This window comes from Chiloscyllium plagiosum, unplaced genomic scaffold (assembly GCF_037043375.1).
Source record: "Chiloscyllium plagiosum isolate Xiang-an unplaced genomic scaffold, Cpla_swu_hap1 HiC_scaffold_1, whole genome shotgun sequence".
NCBI lineage: Eukaryota > Metazoa > Chordata > Chondrichthyes > Orectolobiformes > Hemiscylliidae > Chiloscyllium > Chiloscyllium plagiosum.
Window position 1 is genome coordinate 120,297,053 of NW_028270139.1, and position 20,809 is coordinate 120,317,861.

Here is a 20,809-nt window from a genome sequence, read left to right on the forward strand (position 1 = left end):
CACCACCTTGAGAGGCAGACAATTCGGAGGTCGGACAACCTTCTTCAGAGAAAAAAATAGATCTCTCCAGTTTTGCCCTGAAAGGACAACCACCAATCTTCGAACCACATCACCTCACTGCTCACAAGAGTAAACATCCTTTCCATGGCCATTTGTCAGGACCATTCAAGGCCATAAAAGCTTTAATCAAATCATCCCTTGCTCTTTTGAACTCCAGTGAAAGCAAACCAAGCCTGTCTAACCTTTCCTCATTCGACAACTCCCCGCATTCCGGGTATTAATCCAGTAAACTCCACTGAACAGCCTCTAACACATTTACATCCTTCCTGAAATAAGGAGACTGAAATTGTACACAGTATTCCAGATGCGATTGCATCAATGTCCTCTTTAACTGTGTATTCTCAAATATCCCTATAAGTATCTGCCATTGCTTCTCTATTGATCTTTCTTCTCGGTGAATGTTGCAGTTAACTTCAGTTAGCTCAGCTTTCATGCTCCTTTTTAAGTTTAAAATGTTGTCCAGACCCACTCTTCTTCCAAGCTGGATATATCATTCAATCACATTGTGATCACTGCTACCCAAGGTACCTTTCCTGTGCTGTCATTAATTGGTCCTGTCAGGTTATACAATACCAAGTCTAGTACAGTCTGCATTCTGCAAGAGACTAACTCAAAAACTTTCTGTAACTCATCAAGGTTACTATTACCAGTCTGATTTTTCCAGTTTATGCAAAAATTAAAATCACCCAGTAGTTAGTGCTGTCCATGTATCACACACACTCAATATTTCTTCTTGAATAATTTCTCCTACTTTGTGGTTACTGTTTAGGGACTTACACAAATGACTTATTTCCCCTGCTATTTCTCAGAGTCATACAGCATGGAAACAGACCCTTCGGTCCAACCAGGCCATGCCAAACATAATTGCAAACTAAACTAGCCCCAGCTGCCTAATCCTGACCCACATCCCTCCAAACCTTTCCTATTCAAGCATCCATCCCAATGTCTTTTAAACGTTGTAATTGTACCCACATCCACCACTTCCTCAGGAAGTTCACTCCACGCATCAACCATCCTCTGTGTAAAATACATTGTCTCATGTCTTTCTTAAATCTTTCTCTTCTCACCTTAAAAAAGTGCCCCCCATCTTGAAATTCCCCATCTTAGGGAAAAGCCAACTACCATCAACTATCTCTATATCTCTCATTATTTTATAAACTTCTATCAGGTCATCTCTCAAAATCCTATGCTCCAGTGAAAGAATCCCAGTCTGTCCAGCCTTTCTTTATAACTCAAACCTTCCATACCCCGCAACATCCTGATAAATCTCTTCTGAACCTTCTCCAACTTGATAATATCCTTCCCATAACTGGCTGACCAGAACTAGACACATTATTCTTGCAGAGGCCTCATCAATGTCCTGTACAACCTCAACATTATGACCCAACTCCGATACTCAAAGGACTGAGCAGTGAAGGCAAGCGTTCCAAATGTCTTGTTAACCATCCTGTCTATACGTGACACAAACTTTGAAGAATTATGTACCTGCACCCCTAGGTCCCTCTGTTCTATAACAGTACCTACCATTAATTGTATATGCCCTAAACTTGTTTGTACCAAAATGCAATACCTCACATTTATCCAGACTGAACTCCATCTGCCATTTTTCAGCATATTGACCCATTTGATTAAGATCCTTTTGTAATCTTAGAAAACCAACTTCACTCTCTACTATGCCACAACTTTTGCTGTCACCTGCAAACTTACTAACCAAGCCTTCTATATTCTCATCAAAGTAATTTACCTAAGTGACAAACAGAAGAGGACCCAGAACCGATCCCTTTGGAACACCACTGGTCACAGGCCTCCTGTCTGAAAAGCAACCCTCCACCATTTTTTGATTAGATTAGATTACATTACATTACAGTGTGGAAACAGGCCCTTCGGCCCAACAAGTCCACACCGACCCGCCGAAGCGTAACCCACCCATACCCCTACATTTACCCCTTACCTAACACTACGGGCAATTTAGCATGGCCAATTCACCTGACCTGCACATCTTTGGACTTTGGGAGGAAATCGGAGCAGACACGGGGAGGACGTACAAACTCCACACAGTCAGTCGCCTGAGGTGGGAATTGAACCCGGGTCTCTGGTGCTGTGAGGCAGCAGTGCTAACCACTGTGCCACCATGCCACCCACATTTCCCTGTGTCCTGCCCTTAAGCCAATGATGTATCCAACTGGCAAGCTCACCCTAAATCCCATGTGACCTAACCTTATTTACTAGTCTACCATGTGGAACCTTGTCAAAGACTTTACTAAAATCAAAATAAACAACATCTACTGTTCTGCCATCATCAATCTTTTTGGTAACTTCCTCAAAAAACTCAACCAGATTTACGAGACAAGATTTTCCTCACACAAAACCATGTTGACTATCCTTAATCAATTTTTACCTCTCTAAATGTCCATAAATCCTATCTTTTATAACCACCAGCAACAACTTACTCACAACCGAAGTCAGACTCACAGGTCTGTAGTTGTCCGGTTTCTCCTTACAACCTTTCATTTCCACCAAAAGGAAATTTGTACAATTATGTTGCTTGAACTGAGGTTATCTCTTTGTTTTTGTTCTATTCTGCGATGTATTGTATTCATAATTTGATCGCAAAATTAAAATTTCTTTACAGGTCTGAACACATTATAAATGAGAGAATCTCTCATTTTCATCATGGAGTCATATAACGTATAGAAATGTATAGTTATTTTTGAAGAAGTAACAGAGAGGATTGATGAGGGCAGAGCAGTAGATGTGATCTATATGGACTTCAAGTAAGGTGTTCGACAAGGTTCCCCATGGGAGACTGATGAGCAAGGTTAGATCTCATGGAATACAGGGAGAACTAGCCATTTGGATACAGAACTGGCTCAAAGGTAGAAGACAGAGGATGGTGGTGGAGGGTTGTTTTTCCGACTGGAGGCCTGTCTGGGTCCTCTACTTTTTGTCATTTATATAAATGATTTGGATGCGAGCATAAGAGGTACAGTTAGTAAGTTTGCAGATGACACCAAAATTGGAGGTGAAGTGGACAGCAAAGAGGGTTACCTCAGATCACAACAGGATCTGGACCAGATGGGCCAATGGGCTGAGAAGTGGCAGATGGAGTTTAATTCAGATAAATGCGAGGTGCTGCATTTTGGGAAAGCAAATCTTAGCAGGACTTATAACTTAATGGTAAGGTACTAGGGAGTGTTGCTGAACAAAGAGACCTCAGAGTGCAGGTTCATAGCTCCTTGCAAGTGGAGTCGCAGGTAAATAGGATAGTGGTGAAGGCGTTTGGCATGCTTTCCTTTATTGGTCAGAGTATTGAGTACAGGAGTCGGGAAGTCACGTTGCTGCTGTACAGGACATTGGTTAGGCCGTTGTTGGAATATTGTGTGCAATTCTGGTCTCCTTCCTATCAGAAAGATGTTGTGAAACTTGAAAGGGTTCAGAAAAGATTTACAAGGATGTTGCCAGGGTTGGAGGATTTGAGCTATAGGGAGAGGCTGAACAGGCTGGGACTGTTTTCCCTGGAGCGTGGGAGGCTGAGGGGTGACCTTATAGAGGTTTACAAAATTATGAGGGGTATGGATAAGGTAAATAGGCAAAGTATTTTCCCTGGGGTTGGGAAGTCCAGAACTAGAGGGCATATGTTTAGGGTGAGAGGGGAAAGATATAAAAGAGACCTAAGGGGCAACTTTTTCACACAGAGGGTGGTACGTGTATGGAATGAACTGCCAGAGGAAGTGATGGAGACTGGTACAATTGCAACATTTAAAAGGCATTTGGATGGGTGTATGAATAGGAAGAGTTTGGACGGATATGGACCGGGTGATGGCAGGTAGGACTAGATTGGGTTGGGATATCTGGTCGGCATGGACAGGTTGGACCGAAGGATCTATTTCCATGCTATCAATCTCTATGACTCTAAACAAAAGGCCTAATAACAATTCATCCAACTTTACAATAAAAGATTGTAATTTTTCACTAATGCAAAAGAATGTCTATTTCACAGATTGAATTATCTCAGATTTTTCAACAATATGGAATAGACAATAGGTGCAGGAGTAGGCTATTCGGCCCTTCGAGCCAGCACCACCATTCATTATGATCATGGCTGATCATCCACAATCAGTATCCTGTCCCTGCCTTATATATCCTATAAAGAAACTGGCAGCTGCTATAATATTCATGTGAGGTTTGCAAAGGTCTAAAATAGAAACCTCAAACAAATTAGCTGTAAAGCAGATCTATAGACATTCAAATGGTGCATGTTTCGCTTTTAACCAAAAGATGGAACCAAAAAGACTAAAATTCCCCTTGGAACCAAGGAAACAAAAAATATTTTGAACTGAAGAGGAAGGCTTTCTCTTCAATGGAGATTTTGTGGAGCTTATTTACACATACAACAAGAAATGTTGTGGTTATTTAATGTGAACATTCCATGTGAATGAATACTCAAATGCCTTTTTTTAAAGGGTGTATATTAGAACCAGACTAGCTTAGTCACACATTTGTATGTCTAAGATCCAAATAAGCTTAGGAAGAACCATGTATCATGTAAAATGCAGTATTTAAATATTTTGTGTCTCACAGATCATTTAAATAGAAGCCCCATATGCATTTTTAAAAATCTATAAATCAATTCAAGCTGTGATCATTTTAGCAATATGGCATGCATTTCTAAAAGCTAAACTGCAAAATATGTCAATTCGTCTGCCATACACCCATCTCAAATAGGGGCAGAAATATTTTGAAATATGCACGTTACGAATCTTAAGTACTGAATGTGTCAGTCTGATTTGAATTAAAATACAAGGCATGTTTACATGGAGTTAAATTTCCTTGACGTATTACCCTGAAGACAAAAGTATTTAAAGGTTTTATCATGAGATTATTCTTCTGAATAACTTTCCAGTGACCATCTTTTCATTTTAACTACTCCAATAATTCCTAAACATTTGCAAGCTCAGTTTTGTGCCTGTTTATAACACAGTAGACAGGCAGTGCAATGGAAGAAATTGGCAAGCATTAACAGCTTTAAATGAGACTGTAAATGTCATTGACAGAAAGCAACCAGATTGGGTGGAATAGTGGAAACATCAAGGCGCACAAATATTATGGGGAATGTTTTTCAGTTGCCTTGGACAACAAATCAAAGGAGAAACTTAGCTCAATTTTTTTTGAAAATTAAATAAATTAGGGTTAGTCTATAAAAATAAATTGTACATGTGTGCAATCCATGAATTGACTAGCTAAATTGACATCTTGCACTGTTAAATGGACCATTGTGAACAAACATTTAACATATTGCTATATTCGACAAATATGTTCTTAAAGGAAAAATCATTTGAATGAACTAAGTTCTATCCGTATTCGTGTGTATAACCCTGTTGCATTCAACGTATATCATGAGGCACAATGAATGAGCTATTTAAATTAATTTGGGGGAGAAATTCTACGTGAGGCATAAAGCATCTCAGGACATCAATAATTTGAAGGAGTTCCGTACAGGTACCAATGGGATTGCATACCTTTAGGAAAACTGACAAAGCTGGTGCTTCCAGGACAAATTTCTGACATTGTTTTATTGCCTATTTGAATATTGTGCATTCACACACTAGTTCAATGGCTGTTTGAGCATTTGTAGATTTTATTCTTCAGTGAGTCCTCACTTAAGGTTGTAAGATTAGATTAGATTAGATTAGATTACTTACAGTGTGGAAACAGGCTCTTCGGCCCAACAAGTCTTCACCACCCCGCCGAAGCGCAACCCACCCATACCCCTACATTTACCCCTTACCTAACACTACGGGCAATTTAGCATGGCCAATTCACCTGACCTGCACATCTTTGGACTGTGGGAGGAAACCGGAGCACCCGGAGGAAACCCACGCAGACACGGGGAGAACGTGCAAACTCCACACAGTCAGTCGCCTGAGGCGGGAATTGAACCTGGGTCTCTGGCGCTGTGAGGCAGCAGTGCTAACCACTGTGCCACACAGATAAAAGTTGTGGTTGCATCTTTGAAAATTGCACCTTTTAACGAACCAACCTTAAATGATTTGGAGATGCCGGTGTTGGACTGGGGTGTACAAAGTTAAAAATCACACAACACCAGGTTATAGTCCAACAGGTTTAATTGGAAACATTACCTTTCGAAGCAACCACCTGATGAAGGAGCGGTGCTCCGAAAGCTAGTGCTTCCAATTAAACCTGTTGGACTATAGCCTGGCATTGTGTGATTTTTAACCTTAAATGAAGCATGGTTTACCATACAAATCAATGTTAAGGTTACTTTTAGGCTCCTGCAAACTCCTTTTGCTCAGGAATAAAAAAATGTGCATGTTGGCATACTGTACATGCACATTCCTAGCTGAAATAACTCGCAAGATAACAAAGCATTAAACATGTAAGAAACTCTGTCAGGATACACGGTACTTCAAGACTGGTGGCTTGGTGGCACAGTGTATAGCACTGCTGCCTCACAGCGCCAGGGACCTGGGTTCAATTCCCGCCTCGGGCAACTGTCTGTGTGGAGTTTGCATATTCTCCCCGTGTCTGTGTGGGTTTCCTTTGGGTGCTCTGGTTTCCTCCCACAGTCCAAAGATGTGCAGGTTAGGTGAATTGGTCATGCTAAATTGCCCGTAGTGTTAGATGAAGGGGTAAATGTAGGGCTGCTCTTTGGAGGGTCGGTGTGGACTTGTTGGGCCGAAGGGTCTGTTTCCACACTGTAATCTAAAAAAACCTATCTTAGCAGCAGCAAATTTGAAACTATACTTAGCTGAAGTCATGTACATTCCTAACTGCCCATAATCATAAAAATATAAAATAACCTTTAAAATAAGATGCAGTTAAAAAGATAAAACACAATATAAATGTATGAACATATACTACAAAAATGCTTAAATTACACCTGAAGTATTAATAAATCTTGCTCCACCTAGTGGTAGAACTGGCCAGTGCAGGCAGATCTACTTGCACCTACCAACGTCTCCCACTTGGTGGAGCCAAGGGCTTTAGTGCGAGTTCAGAATGGCAGAAATGATAGTAACAAACAGCAGAAGCTTTAAAAGAAAGAACCAAGGGCAGAAATAGGAGCCAGGAAGGTCGGGCAATGAAGGAGGACTGAGGGCGTTCTTGTTTTCAAGGAGTTGACATAATTCCTAAGACTAAAGCGATTTGGGAAGAATGCAGGAATACGGTACTTAGTTGGATGAAGTGTGGTGCTGGAAAGTGGCTGTGCTTTTCCAGCACCACACTATTTGACTCTGGTCTCCACCGCCTATCGTCCTCACTTTCTCCTTACTGAGTTGGATGATCAGTCATGATCATATTAAATGGTAGAACAGGTTCAATGGACTGAATGGCCTACTCCTGCTCCTATTTTCTATGTTTTCATGAAGCAGAAACAGGAGGAAAGCCACAGTGACTGAACCTGGGAGCAGAAGCTCTGAAAACTGCAGGCAAGTCTGTAAACAATGTTAAACAAAAATATGGTCACTATTTTATATTAAGGCAAAACAACGAAAACAGAGTTATTGTCAGACAGAGACTTAAATGTATGCAGTTATAGAGTATAGAGTCATTTTCTTTCATATAATAAAACGTGTACTATCTTTGCCAGGGATAAATTAAGCTTTTGTTAAAAATATAAAGTAAATTATGTATAGAAATTCAATCAAAGTATGAAAACAGCATTCTTTGTTGTGGAGGTAGGCAAATTAATGGGGATTAGAGTTACAGTGGGAAAATAATGTAATTTGCCAAGAACCAATGCACTCAAACTGTTAAAAAGGGAAATATATGAAATCATATTTAAATGATGTAAATGATCATAACATTCCTGATAAATTTAAAAGGACTTCATACCAACACGAGTAGAATGCATGTCATATACAGAGGAACCTCAATTATCTGAATATCAATTATATGAATTTCGGATTATCTGAAGAAGACCTCAAGGTCCCAATAGAAACACTACATCAAAGTTGTGTTTCCAACGCTGATCGCGTCTTTTGTTTACAGTGATTAAAAGCGAACTTGGCTCACTGAAATGCTGCTGACAACAGTCCTGGACATCGATGGGAGCCCAGACACCGTCTCCAAATAACTGAACTCCCGCTCTCTCTCTCTCTCTCTCTATCCCCACACTTTCCCTGGAGTTCTACACAAGGGTGTACCCTAAATCCCCCTTTCCCAGATAATCTTTCCAACATTGTCCTGTACAGGGCAAAGGCGGAACCTGTCAAAAACGTTGGAGTCAAAAGGTGTGTGTGTATGCGTCAACTGGGAGCGGGGGCGTAGATGGGAGTTCGAAGGGGCCAGACTTGGGGTGGTGTTGGACAGGGTTGGGGGCAAGAGGGGGGGCAGGGCTGAGGGCAGATGGGGAGGCTGGCAGGGGAGGTGTTGGACAGGGCTGGGGGCAGGCGGGGGTGGTGTTGGACAGGGCTGGGAGCGGGCGGGGGGGTGGTTTTTGGGGTTCGGGGGGGCGGATGGGGTGGTGTTAGATGGGGTTGGGGGGGCGGGCGGTGTTGAGCGGGGTTGGGAGGTGTGCAGGGGAGGACAGGAGCTCATGCACAGTGTGCTGCTGCCTAGTCTCCTGAACGGGGGAGTGCACTTAACAGAAAACTACAAGCCCCAGAGGAAAGACATTGAATCAATTACCTAAATAGTCAGTTATCCAAACAAAATACTTCCGCCATCTCGGTTGGATAATCGAGGTTCCTCTGTACAAAAATACCCTGCAAGGACTGCAACAAACATTACATTGGACAGACGGGCAGGAAAGTGGCCACCAGGATACACGAGCACCAACTCGCCACCGAAAGACAAGACCAACTGTCGCTGGTATCCATACACATAGATGAAAAGGGAATGGGACAATACATCCATTCTGGGATAGGCTAAACAAAGACATGCATGGGAATTCCTAGAGGCCTGGCATTCAAACCGGAACGCCATTAACAAACATATCAATTTGGATCGCATTTACTATCCTCTCAGGAAAAGAACTGAAAGTGATATCGCCCACCACAATAGACCAAGACACACAAATAGCAAACGGGTCAGAACACCAGGTTTCACCGAAGGTTCACTGATGATGTTACCTAGCATGGTGATGAAACGTCCGAGAACAAACCTTGCAGCTCAGTGAGCAAACTTACAACCTGATCCACAAATCTTCCGCAAACTCTCATATACAGCTTATCATAAACATATTTTAAACTTTGTTTCCATGCTGGGGGTTGCGTTTGTGTTGAATAGTGAACATTTGAAGTTGAATAAAATAGGAAGTTGAAGCACAAAGAAGCATTTCCACTAAGAAGACCACAACTGGTGTTTGTTATAGAATGGGAAATCGGATATATTATGTTCAAGTGCAACATAAGCAATGTGTTCATGAAGGCTAGGTCAACGGTTGAGGAAAGTGGGGGAAATGATGCATTACACACGTCAGTACAGAATGGGCAGCAGTGAGAACCAACAGCAGATGTGAATCTGGGCACTCTACACAGTAGAGGGAAAATAGAAGGGATTGAACAGAGGGAGGACAATGGTAGTGATGCTAGCAACGGAAATAAGGAGATGGAGAACACAGAACTGAGAAAAAGTAGGCCATTCAGCCCTTTGAGCCTACTCTGTCCTTCAATAAGATTATGGTTGATTTATGTGTGGTCTCAGAACCACTGTCCTGTTTGCTTCCCACAACCTTTGAGGCCCTTGTCTATCAGAATCCTATCAAACTCAGCCTTGGATAAATTCAATGATCTGCCCTTCAATGTTTTCAGGGACAAAGGGGAAGAAAATGTGGGTGGTAGGATGGAGCAGAAAAGACAAAAATAGCAAAACAGAAATGAGTGGGAACTGGAGAAGTTGTACGTACACTGAGCAGTTGAGCAGAGATACATCAGAAAGCATCAGGGAAAGGGATAAATGGTCATTAACTCAGTAACAGTTGCAATGATCACAAAACAATTGAATTTGACATCTGGATTGAAAGTGGAAAATGGAGGTCCAAGACTAGTATTTTAAACTTAAATAAGGGCAACTACATGGCTATGAAAGTTGAGCAAGTAGATACTAGTCTGGGGGTAGATCATAGAGACACTTTGGCAGACATACTCTGAATAAATATATACCTACTGACATTAAAATCCCTCAAAGGAAGGACCCACAACCCATGGTTAACTAGAGAAGTTAGAGAAAACATCAAACTGTGCAAAGAGGGGGAGTTAATAATAGAAAATGAGGAAATGGCAGATGAAATAAACATTTTTTGAAGTATTCAAGAATGTAAAGCTAATTCTCAGTCAGAGGAGGTTAGGTGGGTTGGCTGTGCAACCATAAAACTGCTTATTAACTTGGAAGTCACAAGTTAGGAGGAGTCTGAAATTGGACATGGAAACAAGCTGATTGACTTGAGAAATGAACAGATAGTAATTCAAGATGTGCACATTTTAATTGAGATAGCTAATATACTTAAAGATTAGTCTTAATAAGATCAAATTCTTCAATGATCAGGCAGTTAGATTTAATGAAACATATACAACAAGCTGCAGTGTGGATACTCACCGTGTCCTTGACATTAATAGAGCACTTGTGTTCACACAGCAGTTGAACAGTGGAGATAGAACCACTTGCAGCTAGAAATTAAAGCATTGAGAGTAATTATAATGCCCTTCTATAAAAGCTGTACTTGTTTTAATATCATTTTAAAAAATCATTTTTATTTCATACTACACATAGGAGACCAGAGATAATACTTTCTTGAATAAGATTATACATTTTTCAGTCAAACCTTTTTTCAACAATTGCCTGGAAACCTTGCATTTGTTGAAAGAACATGATCTGTAACTTCAGTTCTGAACCTCTCACAACAGCCTAACCACCATGATTACAAGAAAGTTATCACCGAAACTCTACCACTCAGTGGCATGGAATTGTTCTGTAAATACTGTCAGCTCAAAGTCCTTGCTGCTGATAATTTTAGAATAAAATAGATGAACAATACATCGGAATACACCAATAATAACCAACAAATACACAAGAACGGTCACTGCTGCACTCCTTATCTCTGTGGGTTTAGCACATTCTATCCTCCTACAATTCTTCTTTGCAGTCTGCATCTATGGGACTGCCCTGAATTGTATGGAAAAACGTGTGTCTGCAAAATGCACAATCCTGAATTAGCAATTTACACACCTCGCACCTTTGCTGAGATCACCCATAATGAAACTTTACCCCAACAAATCACTGCACCCATCCCCCAAAAAACCAACAAACTGCAAATTGATCATATAAAACATTTCTGGTACCAACTCTCAGTGGAGTGCATGTAAATCAGCAGCACCATGATCGAGGCATTTTTGACAAAAGTTTGAGTGAATTTTCAGAGTGTTCTAATGTATAGGTACAAAAAGAACAGCATAACTTAGGGATCAGTTTTCAATCTAATTTGCAAAAGCACTAAAACAGAATGAGGGCACATCAAGAGGCCTCACACATCTTTGTTCTGGGGTCAGCCTAATTAAATGGAGGTAAAAACAATGACTGCAGATGCTGGAAACCAGATTCTGGATCAGTGGTGCTGGAAGAGCACAGCAATTCAGGCAGCATCCGACGAGCAGCAAAATCGATGTTTCGGGCAAAAGCCCTTCATCAGGAATAAAGGTAGAGAGCCTGAAGCGTGGAGAGATAAGCTAGAGGAGGGTGGGGGTGGGGAGAAAGTAGCATAGAGTACAATAGGTGAGTGGGGGAGGAGATGAAGGTGTTAGGTCAGGGAGGAGAGGGTGGAGTGGATAGGTGGAAAAGGAGCTGGGCAGGTCAGACAAGTCCGGACAGGTCAAGGGGACAGTGTGGAGCTGGAAGTTTGAAACTAGGATGAGGTGGGGGAAGGGGAAATGAGGAAGCTGTTGAAGTCCACATTGATGCCCTGGGTTTGAAGTGTTCCGGGGCGGAAGATGAGGCGTTTTTCTTCCAGGCGTCTGGTGGTGAGGGAGCGGCGGTGAAGGAGGCCCAGGACCTCCATGTCCTCGGCAGAGTGGGAGGGGGAGTTTAAATGTTGGGCCACGGGGCGGTTTGGTTGATTGGTGCGGGTGTCTCAGAGATGTTCCCTAAAGCGCTCTGCTAGGAGGTGCCCAGTCTCCCCAATGTAGAGGAGACCGCATCGGGAGCAACGGATTCAATAAATGATATTAGTGGATGTCCCATCCGAGAAAAGATTTTAAACACGGTCTAGATCACGGATGTGCCATCTGAAATCACAGGCCTTCAAGGGAAAGCATGTTAAAGGGATTTTTCTGTTTTCAAAATCTGCACATTGGAAATTATGAGTCTTATCCACAATGGAGGCCACAATAGGTCATGTTTGTTACAATGGGATGTTTCAATGCCTGAGGCACTGTGCCTCTGCTCAAATCACAGAACAGAGATTTTTAGAATGCACCTAGCCCCAGACTACACAAATATGTCATTCTAAGGTGCAATCAGTGATGTCTGGTGAGGCAGAAATCAAAGTTGGAGCCATCTGAATTTATAACTATATCATTTGGAAAGTCTTTTGTCTCAGCTAAAAGGCAATGGAAATATCCAGCCTTACATCCTAGAAAATCAGTCCTGACATTTGGAAAGGCTACACATCAGTCTGGAACAGAGACACTTACAAGTCACAGTTGTATAAAACTCGCTACGAAGCCATCTGAAGAGGCAGAAGAACAAGAAGCAGGCTCTGAGGAAAACACCCTCAGGAGGTATTTCTGATCAAAGGGAAGAGGCATGTAGAAAACTAAATACTGTTGTGTTGAAGGAAAGTCGGACAAAGTGCTGAACCCACAAAACTCGTAAAAAATAAGGAATCTTCTCACCCTTTCAAAATCTGTGCTAAGGAACCTACATTTACAAGGATACACTAACTATCCAATGATTGAAGCTATCACAGCTGCTAGATCAAAAACTCATTTCTTGCTTTAGCAACGAGGAACTCAAGCAAAAGGCCCAGTGGTATGCCACAGGGACAGCCATTCTTTTGTCTCAGCTGGACTTGTTTTAACCTTGTTAATTGTAATTTCTTCTTAAATGTCTCTCTCTTTCCCCGTGGAACATTAATAACAAAAATAAACTAAAACTTTAGCCTGCTTAATTAACAGTTTGAGTGCTGGTCTATTTTAACCTGAATCTTTATGAATTTAAAGAGCGACTAAACAGATTATATAAACCTAATTGCGCTGTGGACACCCCTTGTGATATTGGGAATGAACTTGAGGCAGGTCACAGAATTTCCAGGATACTTTATAAACAAATAAATCCATTTGTAATGTTATTAGAAAAAAAAACTATGCTCTATCACAGGGTTAGCTCCTGTCAGTCTTGTCATGAGTTACAATTATGTTGCATACTTGCAACTATTATTCTTTAGACCAGTACCATACTCATGGTTTTTCCCCATATGAACTGAAACAACGTGTAATCAGACTGAAAGAAGGACACTAGTGGGTTTTTGCTATAATCTGATAGCTTTCATGGACATTTTACTTTAAGCTCATATCCACAAATGGAAACATTTATTGAATTTGATTTAATTAATTGTCCTGGTAGAAACTGCACATATGTTTTTGTAGGCTCATAACCACCAGACCGTGGGATTGAATAATTTTTGTTGTTTCACGAGATGCAGATGAATCAGCTCCATCTCTCGTGTGGAAGTACCTCGACAGCTGCCTGCAACTCTTCATAACTGGGGGAAGGCATAATGTGAAATCAGATTGCCACATGGTAACACCAATGAAACAATTGCATCAGGGATATTTCCACTTTTCCAGATTGGTGAGAAAAGGCCAGAAGAACAGTTATAAAGAAACTGCTGCATTTACTCCTCAATTCCTGTCTATTTACCCTTTCTAATGCAGGTGCAACCAAAACGTGTTGTTTGTCAAACACCTTTAACATGATAAAAAGATCCAAGGTTCTTCATAAAACAAGACATGACACTGAATAACGGGCAGACATTACAGCCATTGATTGACAAACTTGGTTGTAGAGGAAGGTATTAGGGAGTGTCCTAAAGGAGGAAAGCAGGGTGAAGAATTCGAGAGTTTAGGATGTAGACAGCTAAGGAAATGTTGAATACTAAGTAGCATAGATTTAGTGTGAGCGAGGAAAAGTTTAAAGGAGATGTATGAGGTAAGTGTTTTATTTTTAAACACAGGTTGTAGGTGCCTAAAATGTGTTGGCAGGGAGGTAGTAGAAGCAGGTAAGAAAGCAACATTTAAGAGACATTTAGACAGACACATAAACAGAGAGGGAACAGAGGATTATGGAAGAACTATGTACATGCAGATTGGATTAGGTTAGAATGGCATCATGGTCCGTGCAGACATGGTGGGCTGAAGGGCCTGTTCCTGGGTTATACTGTTCGGAGGCACAGTCAGCAATGGTGCAGCAATTAAATTCAGGGATGCTTAAGAGACAGAGATATGGAGAAGTGAAGCCATGGAATGGTCTGAAAACAGGGATGCGCATTTTAAAATTTACCCAGGGGTAAAGGTGAATGAGTCCAAGGCATTAGTATCTAATTCTGTAAACTGGATGTTGAATACCTATGACTAAAGGTGAAATGTTTTGAATAAGTTAACTGTATAAATTACATCCAAAAAGGAATCAGCTGGTAGCATACATTTGATTGAAATAGACCTATGACCGAAAAGCATCGAACTTCACCTCTTGGTGAACAGGGATTGGAAGTTAGGCCATAGGGAGTAGTGTTTGAATGACCTGTGAGAAAGTTTAGGGTGAAGGTGAGTAGAATGTGAGCTAACATGCATACTACAAAAGTGGTAGCAGGAACCATCTCCAACCAGAGAATTTAACTATCACCCCTCGTTATTCAATGGCATAACAATCAGCAACTCTTCCTCATCAACAACGTGTGGTTAGGAGGCTTTGAGAAAGGGAAATCCTGTTTAACCAATTTAGCTGAGCTCTTTAAAGAAGTAATGTGCTGTGGATAAAGGGACTTTAGTGAACTAGTTGCACTTAGATTTCCAGAAGGTATTTCATAAGGTAATTGTGGGAAATAAGTACAGTGGAACCGCGATTATCTGAACGAGATGGGAGGGCATTATTTTGTTCGGATAATTGATTATTTGGAAAATCGATTAAATGCCTTTCTTCAGGAGCTCGGTGTTTTTAAAGTCTGCTCCCCGTTCAGGAGACTGTAGCAGTGCACAGCGAGCAACACCCCGCCACCAACCCCACCCCCCCCAAACCAGTCCAACCCTGACCCCTGACCCCAAACACGGGCCAACCATCCCCAAACATGGGCCAACCCCGCCCCCCCAACACAGGCCAACACCGCCCCCCAATACAGTCCAACCCCGCCCCCAACACGGGCCAACTCCACCCCCCCCAACATGGGCCAACCCCACCCCCAACATGGGCCAACCCCACCCCCAACACAATCCAACCCTGCCCCCAAACATGGGCCAACCCCGCCCCAAACACAGTCCAACCCCGCCCCCTAACATGAATCAACCCTGCCCCCCAACATGGGCCAACCCTACCCCCAACACGGACCAATCCCACCCCCCAACACAGTCCAACCCCACCCCCAACATGGTCCAACCACACCCCCCCTGCACCCCAACACGGGCCAAGCCCGTCCCTAACACGGACCAACCCCACTCCCCAACATGGTCCAACCCCACCCCCCTGCCCCCCAACATAAACAACCCTGTCCCCCAACGCAGGCCAACCCCTGCCCCGCAACACTATCCAACCCTGCCCCCCAACACGGTCCAACTCCATCCCCCAACACTGGCCAAACCCGCCCACTGCCCCCCAGCACAAAGCGCGCGAGCCCCCAACCCCAACACAGCCCCTCTCCAGGGCATCTGGACTGTACACCAAAACAAGACTGTTGCTACAGCTGTCTTTGTGGGGTAAGTCTCCAAATAGCAACTTTTTTGACAGGACAATGTTGGAGAGGTTATTCCTGGGAAGCAGGGAGGGGATTGGGGTATACCGCTCTGTAGAACTCCATAGAAAGTGTGGGGGGGTGAGAGAGGGCTGGGGGGGGGGGGGGGGGAGTGAGGAGGTCAGTCATTTGGGGACAATGCCTGTTTAATCACTGTAACAAAAGACGCGATCACTGTTGGAAACACGTCTTTGATGTAATGTTTCCATTGAGACCTCGAGATCTCCTTCGGATAATCCAATTTTCGGATAATGGGTATTCGGATAATCGAGGTTCCTCTGTGTATGGGATAATATATTAGCATGGATAGAAGATTGGTTAGCTAACAGGAAATTGTAGCATGATTGTGCCATTTTCTAGTTGGCAAGATATTGCGTGCCACAGGGATCAGTGCTGGGGCTTCAATCTTTCACAATTTATACAAAATGAAGAAATCAAATATATGATGGCTAAACATCCAGAATATACCAAGATAGATTTTTTTCAAAAAGCAGTGAAAAGGACAGAAGCAGACTACAAAAAGATATAGGTACACCAAGTGAGTTGGCAAAGTTCCAGGAGATAAAAGCGAATAGTAGAAAAATGTGATCTGGCTGTCTCAGTACATGAATCACCAAAAGCTAGTATGCAGGTGCAGCAAGTCTTTAGGAAAGCTAATAGAATGTTTTCAGTTATTGTAAGGCGAGTTAATTACAAAAGTAAGGAAATTATGTGCCAACTACACAGGGCAGTGGTGAAACCTCACAGATATACATATAGATCAGAGTTTTTACCATCTAAAATTTAGCTCCTTGGTCATGAAATGATCAATATATTTAAATCATGGTAATATTCTTACCTGCATGGTGCAAGGCTGTCTTCCCATTGCTGTCAACGCATTCCACAGGACATTTGTACTAGTGAGAAACAAACAGCACATTTACAAAACTTTGTTGAAACACTTTATTCTGGAACTTAAGTTAGTGAATCCAAAACAGATACAATGTTAATTGAGAAACACTTCAGTTTTGTTAATCTAACATTACATCCTTCAGGATGCATAAAATAATTTGAATATAACACAGCAGAGAGGGTAAAGCGCTAAATTAAATGGTTAATTTGCTGAAATATTTGATTTCTTGAGGTTATTATGCTTTAAACAGCAAGTTAATTGCAATTTAAATTAATAAAGTTACCAATGAGTTTTGAATGACACAATTATTTCTTCTGAAAGTATAAAACTTAAACTTTTACTAAAGCGATTTAGAATTATATATTTCTATTTCTGCACATATGAAAGCTAAACAAGGTTTTCAATTTTGATCATTTTAAGTCCTCAATTTCAAATTAAAAAGTCAAATGTTATGGCATCAGTCTTAATATTTAGTAGCTTCAAAATGAAGAAGATTGGACTTTCAGCTCCAGTGTTGCACGAAAGAGACACTAAGTAGCATAACAAAGAAAATAACCATGTTCCTTTTAGATGAAAGATACGGACGTTCCTATGTACCCGGTCTGTCTCATGCCTTCACATTACACATCCATGGTGAAGTCAAACCGGTTTCCCCTAAAAATCCTTGAACTGTCAATATCAGGCCAGATTCAACCTTACTGAATGCTGCATTTAGTCATTCACTACCCTGTATTCCATTTACAATTGAAGCTCAGAACTTCTAGCTGCAATAAAATCCCAGGCAGGCACTTTTTGTTTCTCTATCGATGAAAGTCTCTCTGCTTTTCGGGTTTAAAGAGCAGCTGTATAGGAATCAGTGTAAATCACACACTACACAAGTTAGAGCAGTGTACAGGACTCCAACCCAGCTTAAAACCAATAAGAGTTGGATTCACTCATAAATATTCTCCATTTGTAATCCAGTGTCAGAATAGATGTTAACACTTCTAAAAGAGACAATTTTAGTTCTTTTCATCTGTTTCTGTTTCCTTTGCATAAAATATTGATACTTATCACTTTCCACTAGTTGCTAGTTTCCATGTTTAGAATGCAGTGGAAGAGGCACATTAATCAAACAAATCAATTATACTTCTGGCAGAGTGCATTTTTAAACAGATAATAAATTTTGATTCCAATTACGGCTTTTCTGCTTAAAATCACAGATGCTAAGCCCTGTCTCCATCCTCGTTGGTCTTCTTTTCTTCCAGACTCATCCAACAAGCTTGCCTTAATAGAAAGGAATGGGTCAGAAGGGAGAAAAAGTGAAGAAAAGCAAAGAGTTAAAAATCAAATAGGACTGATGAGTGAGCCATATACAAGAATGAATAAAGTATGAAAAAACCTAAAGAACAAAAGATCAGTTTTGAAAGAAAAGGAGAGTGACAAAGTGGAGACAATAATCGAGAAGAGGAGTAATGGGAAACGAGCAGGTACACTAAGCAGCATTAAAATGGAACTCAAAAAGAGATGATGGAGTAGGAAGAGAGAAGAATTGTAGGGGAAGGGCATGAAACCATGCTGACAGTCGAGAAATCATGCAGCCAGGGATGTCATAGAGGTCCACAGCACAGAAGGAGGCCCTTTGGCCCATCAAGTCTGCACCAGTCAAAAATAGCCACCTAACTGGGGGAAGGAAGGCGGCAACGGAAAAGGTGAGAACAAAAAAAAGGAGAAAGAGAAAGGGAGAATAAGGAAATATACAGATATATGGTTTAAGATTCTCCTTCACAAATATCAATGACAAAAACGATTCTATGATTCTAATATCAATGACGAGAATGCACTTCAGCAAGAATGTGTCTAAGAACATGCTTTGCAAGCAAATACATTTGCAAGTGTTTCACACAATGAAGCTATCAAGCATCAGTAGAATGACTGGAAGATTTTGAGTGTGACAATACTGAAAAATTGTAAAGTCTTACTCTATTTGAAATGTCTTGGCTAATTGGAATTTAATATTAAAACAGATTTATTAACTGTGCCAAAATGAACAGGATATTATTACAAATTTTTTGTCTGGAGTTTTAAAACATGCTCCTTTTAAAAAAAGACATAATTTTTTACACATAATCCAGCTCCCATTCAATAAAACATTACAATTTGTATCACTGTTCCATTGGACAAGTCACAATCTATACCCTTCGAGTAGCTATTACTTAAATTATGAATCACACAAAACAAAAACACATGGCATCCCTACCTGAAGGATCTTTCTTACACATTCTTGATGACTATTTTTTGAAGCAAGATGCAAAGCATTGTACCCTAAAATTCAAGGAGGGAGAGAAAAGGTTAAAGTTCTTAGAATCATCAATACTTTTTAAACCTTAGAATACAAAAGTGCCATTTAAATATTAGCTCCTCGGTTTTATAAGCAGAGTGAGATTTTACAGTTTGGCATGTCCTTTGTAGCTATAAATACTAAATTTTGGTTATAAAGTTACAGCTAGAAATAGACTGTACAGGCAGATAAGAAACATAAACCCAGAATGTAACATAAATTTCATTTCTTTTCTCTGATTTGCCAACCGCCCAGTAAGAACGCCAGTAAAAATATTGGAGTCCTAAGGACCAACACAGAAGAAAGAAGTTATCTTCAGCTTCATAGCAGGTCCAGCTCAGGACCCCAGGACTAATTTTGTTACAGTATTTGGAGATTTCTTTACAATGTTCTAAATGAAACTTTGATTGAGACTTATTTTTGCTGACACACGATTATGTACATTTTGGAAATAAATAATCCAATAACATTGATAGAACATAGAAACATAGAAGAATACAGCGCAGTACAGGCCCTTCGGCCCTCGATGTTGCGCCAATCCAAGCCCATCTAACCTACACTAGCCCACTATCCTCCATATGCCTATCCAATGCCCGCTTAAATGCCCATAATGAGGGAGAGTCCACCACTGCTACTGGCAGGGAATTCCACGAACTCACGACTCGCTGAGTAAAGAACCTACCCCTAACATCTGTCCTATACCTACCCCCACCTTAATTTAAAGCTATGCCCCCTTGTAATAGCTGACTCCATACGTGGAAAAAGATTCTCACTGTCGACCCTATCTAAACCCCTAATCATCTTGTACACCTCTATCAAGTCACCCCTAAACCTTTTAAATAGGTTAGAATACAACGGTGCCTGGAAATTATGGAAATATGCAGCAGCATCTATATTCCCTTAACCTCAGTCATCTTCTTGGGAAATGGTACCAAGTGGAAACCAATTGGTGGCCTACCATAAGACAAGGTATTCTTGAAGGGATCCTTCCAAGTTCCTACGAGCAGACTGATCTATCCCTGGGCTTGCAGAATGGTTATATTAAAACAAGCATACTCATGCTCCCTCTATTTTTCCTTCATACATATTGGAATTAATTTTGTTAATAAGCACCAATAGCAAGGTACTGATTTGTGCCATCCCACCAGCAGAACCCAACAGAAAATCTAAATCTAAGAAGCTTTCTAAAAAGGTTACTATTGGAATAGAAGAACACTAAAACAGGACCTAATTGTTTCGGTATTTATTGAATATGAAATTAAATGAAATTTGAGAGAATCTAACTTGTACCAAAAGGTTGAACACTTCATCACAAGCATCCTGAGCATGTAGTCCAGCATGGATTTTGACATCAAGGGCACTGACTGATACTTCAAGAACATGTAACTGCGAGTTTAGTCTCATGAATATTCAAACAAAAGTGACAGATCTAGGTATACTCAGCAGAATCAGTGAATAACGGCACTTTGGTGCAGAGTTTAGGTGAAAAAGAAGATGACAGTCAAAAAGTGCATCTCTGGAGATGACATTCCAATTAGGAGCATGAATAGGCAATTAGACCTCCTGGGTCTGCTCCACC

The 20,809-nt window shown here is 41.1% G+C and overlaps 1 protein-coding gene across 6 annotated transcripts in view; it reads right to left on the reverse strand.

Annotated features, from left to right (window-relative positions):
- Positions 1-20,809, reverse strand: part of rai14 (retinoic acid induced 14) — a 273,963-nt gene that overhangs the window by 69,940 nt on the left and 183,214 nt on the right. For 5 of the 6 annotated variants that reach the window (XM_043681189.2, XM_043681270.2, XM_043681357.2 and 2 more), the window contains 4 exons: positions 19,150-19,214; positions 18,090-18,176; positions 16,857-16,914; positions 10,621-10,691 (listed from right to left, as the gene is read on the reverse strand). In XM_043681189.2, coding sequence (XP_043537124.2) covers positions 10,621-10,691; positions 16,857-16,914; positions 18,090-18,176; positions 19,150-19,214 — 281 coding nt within the window. The remainder of the gene's footprint in view (positions 1-10,620; positions 10,692-16,856; positions 16,915-18,089; positions 18,177-19,149; positions 19,215-20,809) is intronic. The other variant, XM_043681541.2, reaches the window with a different exon arrangement.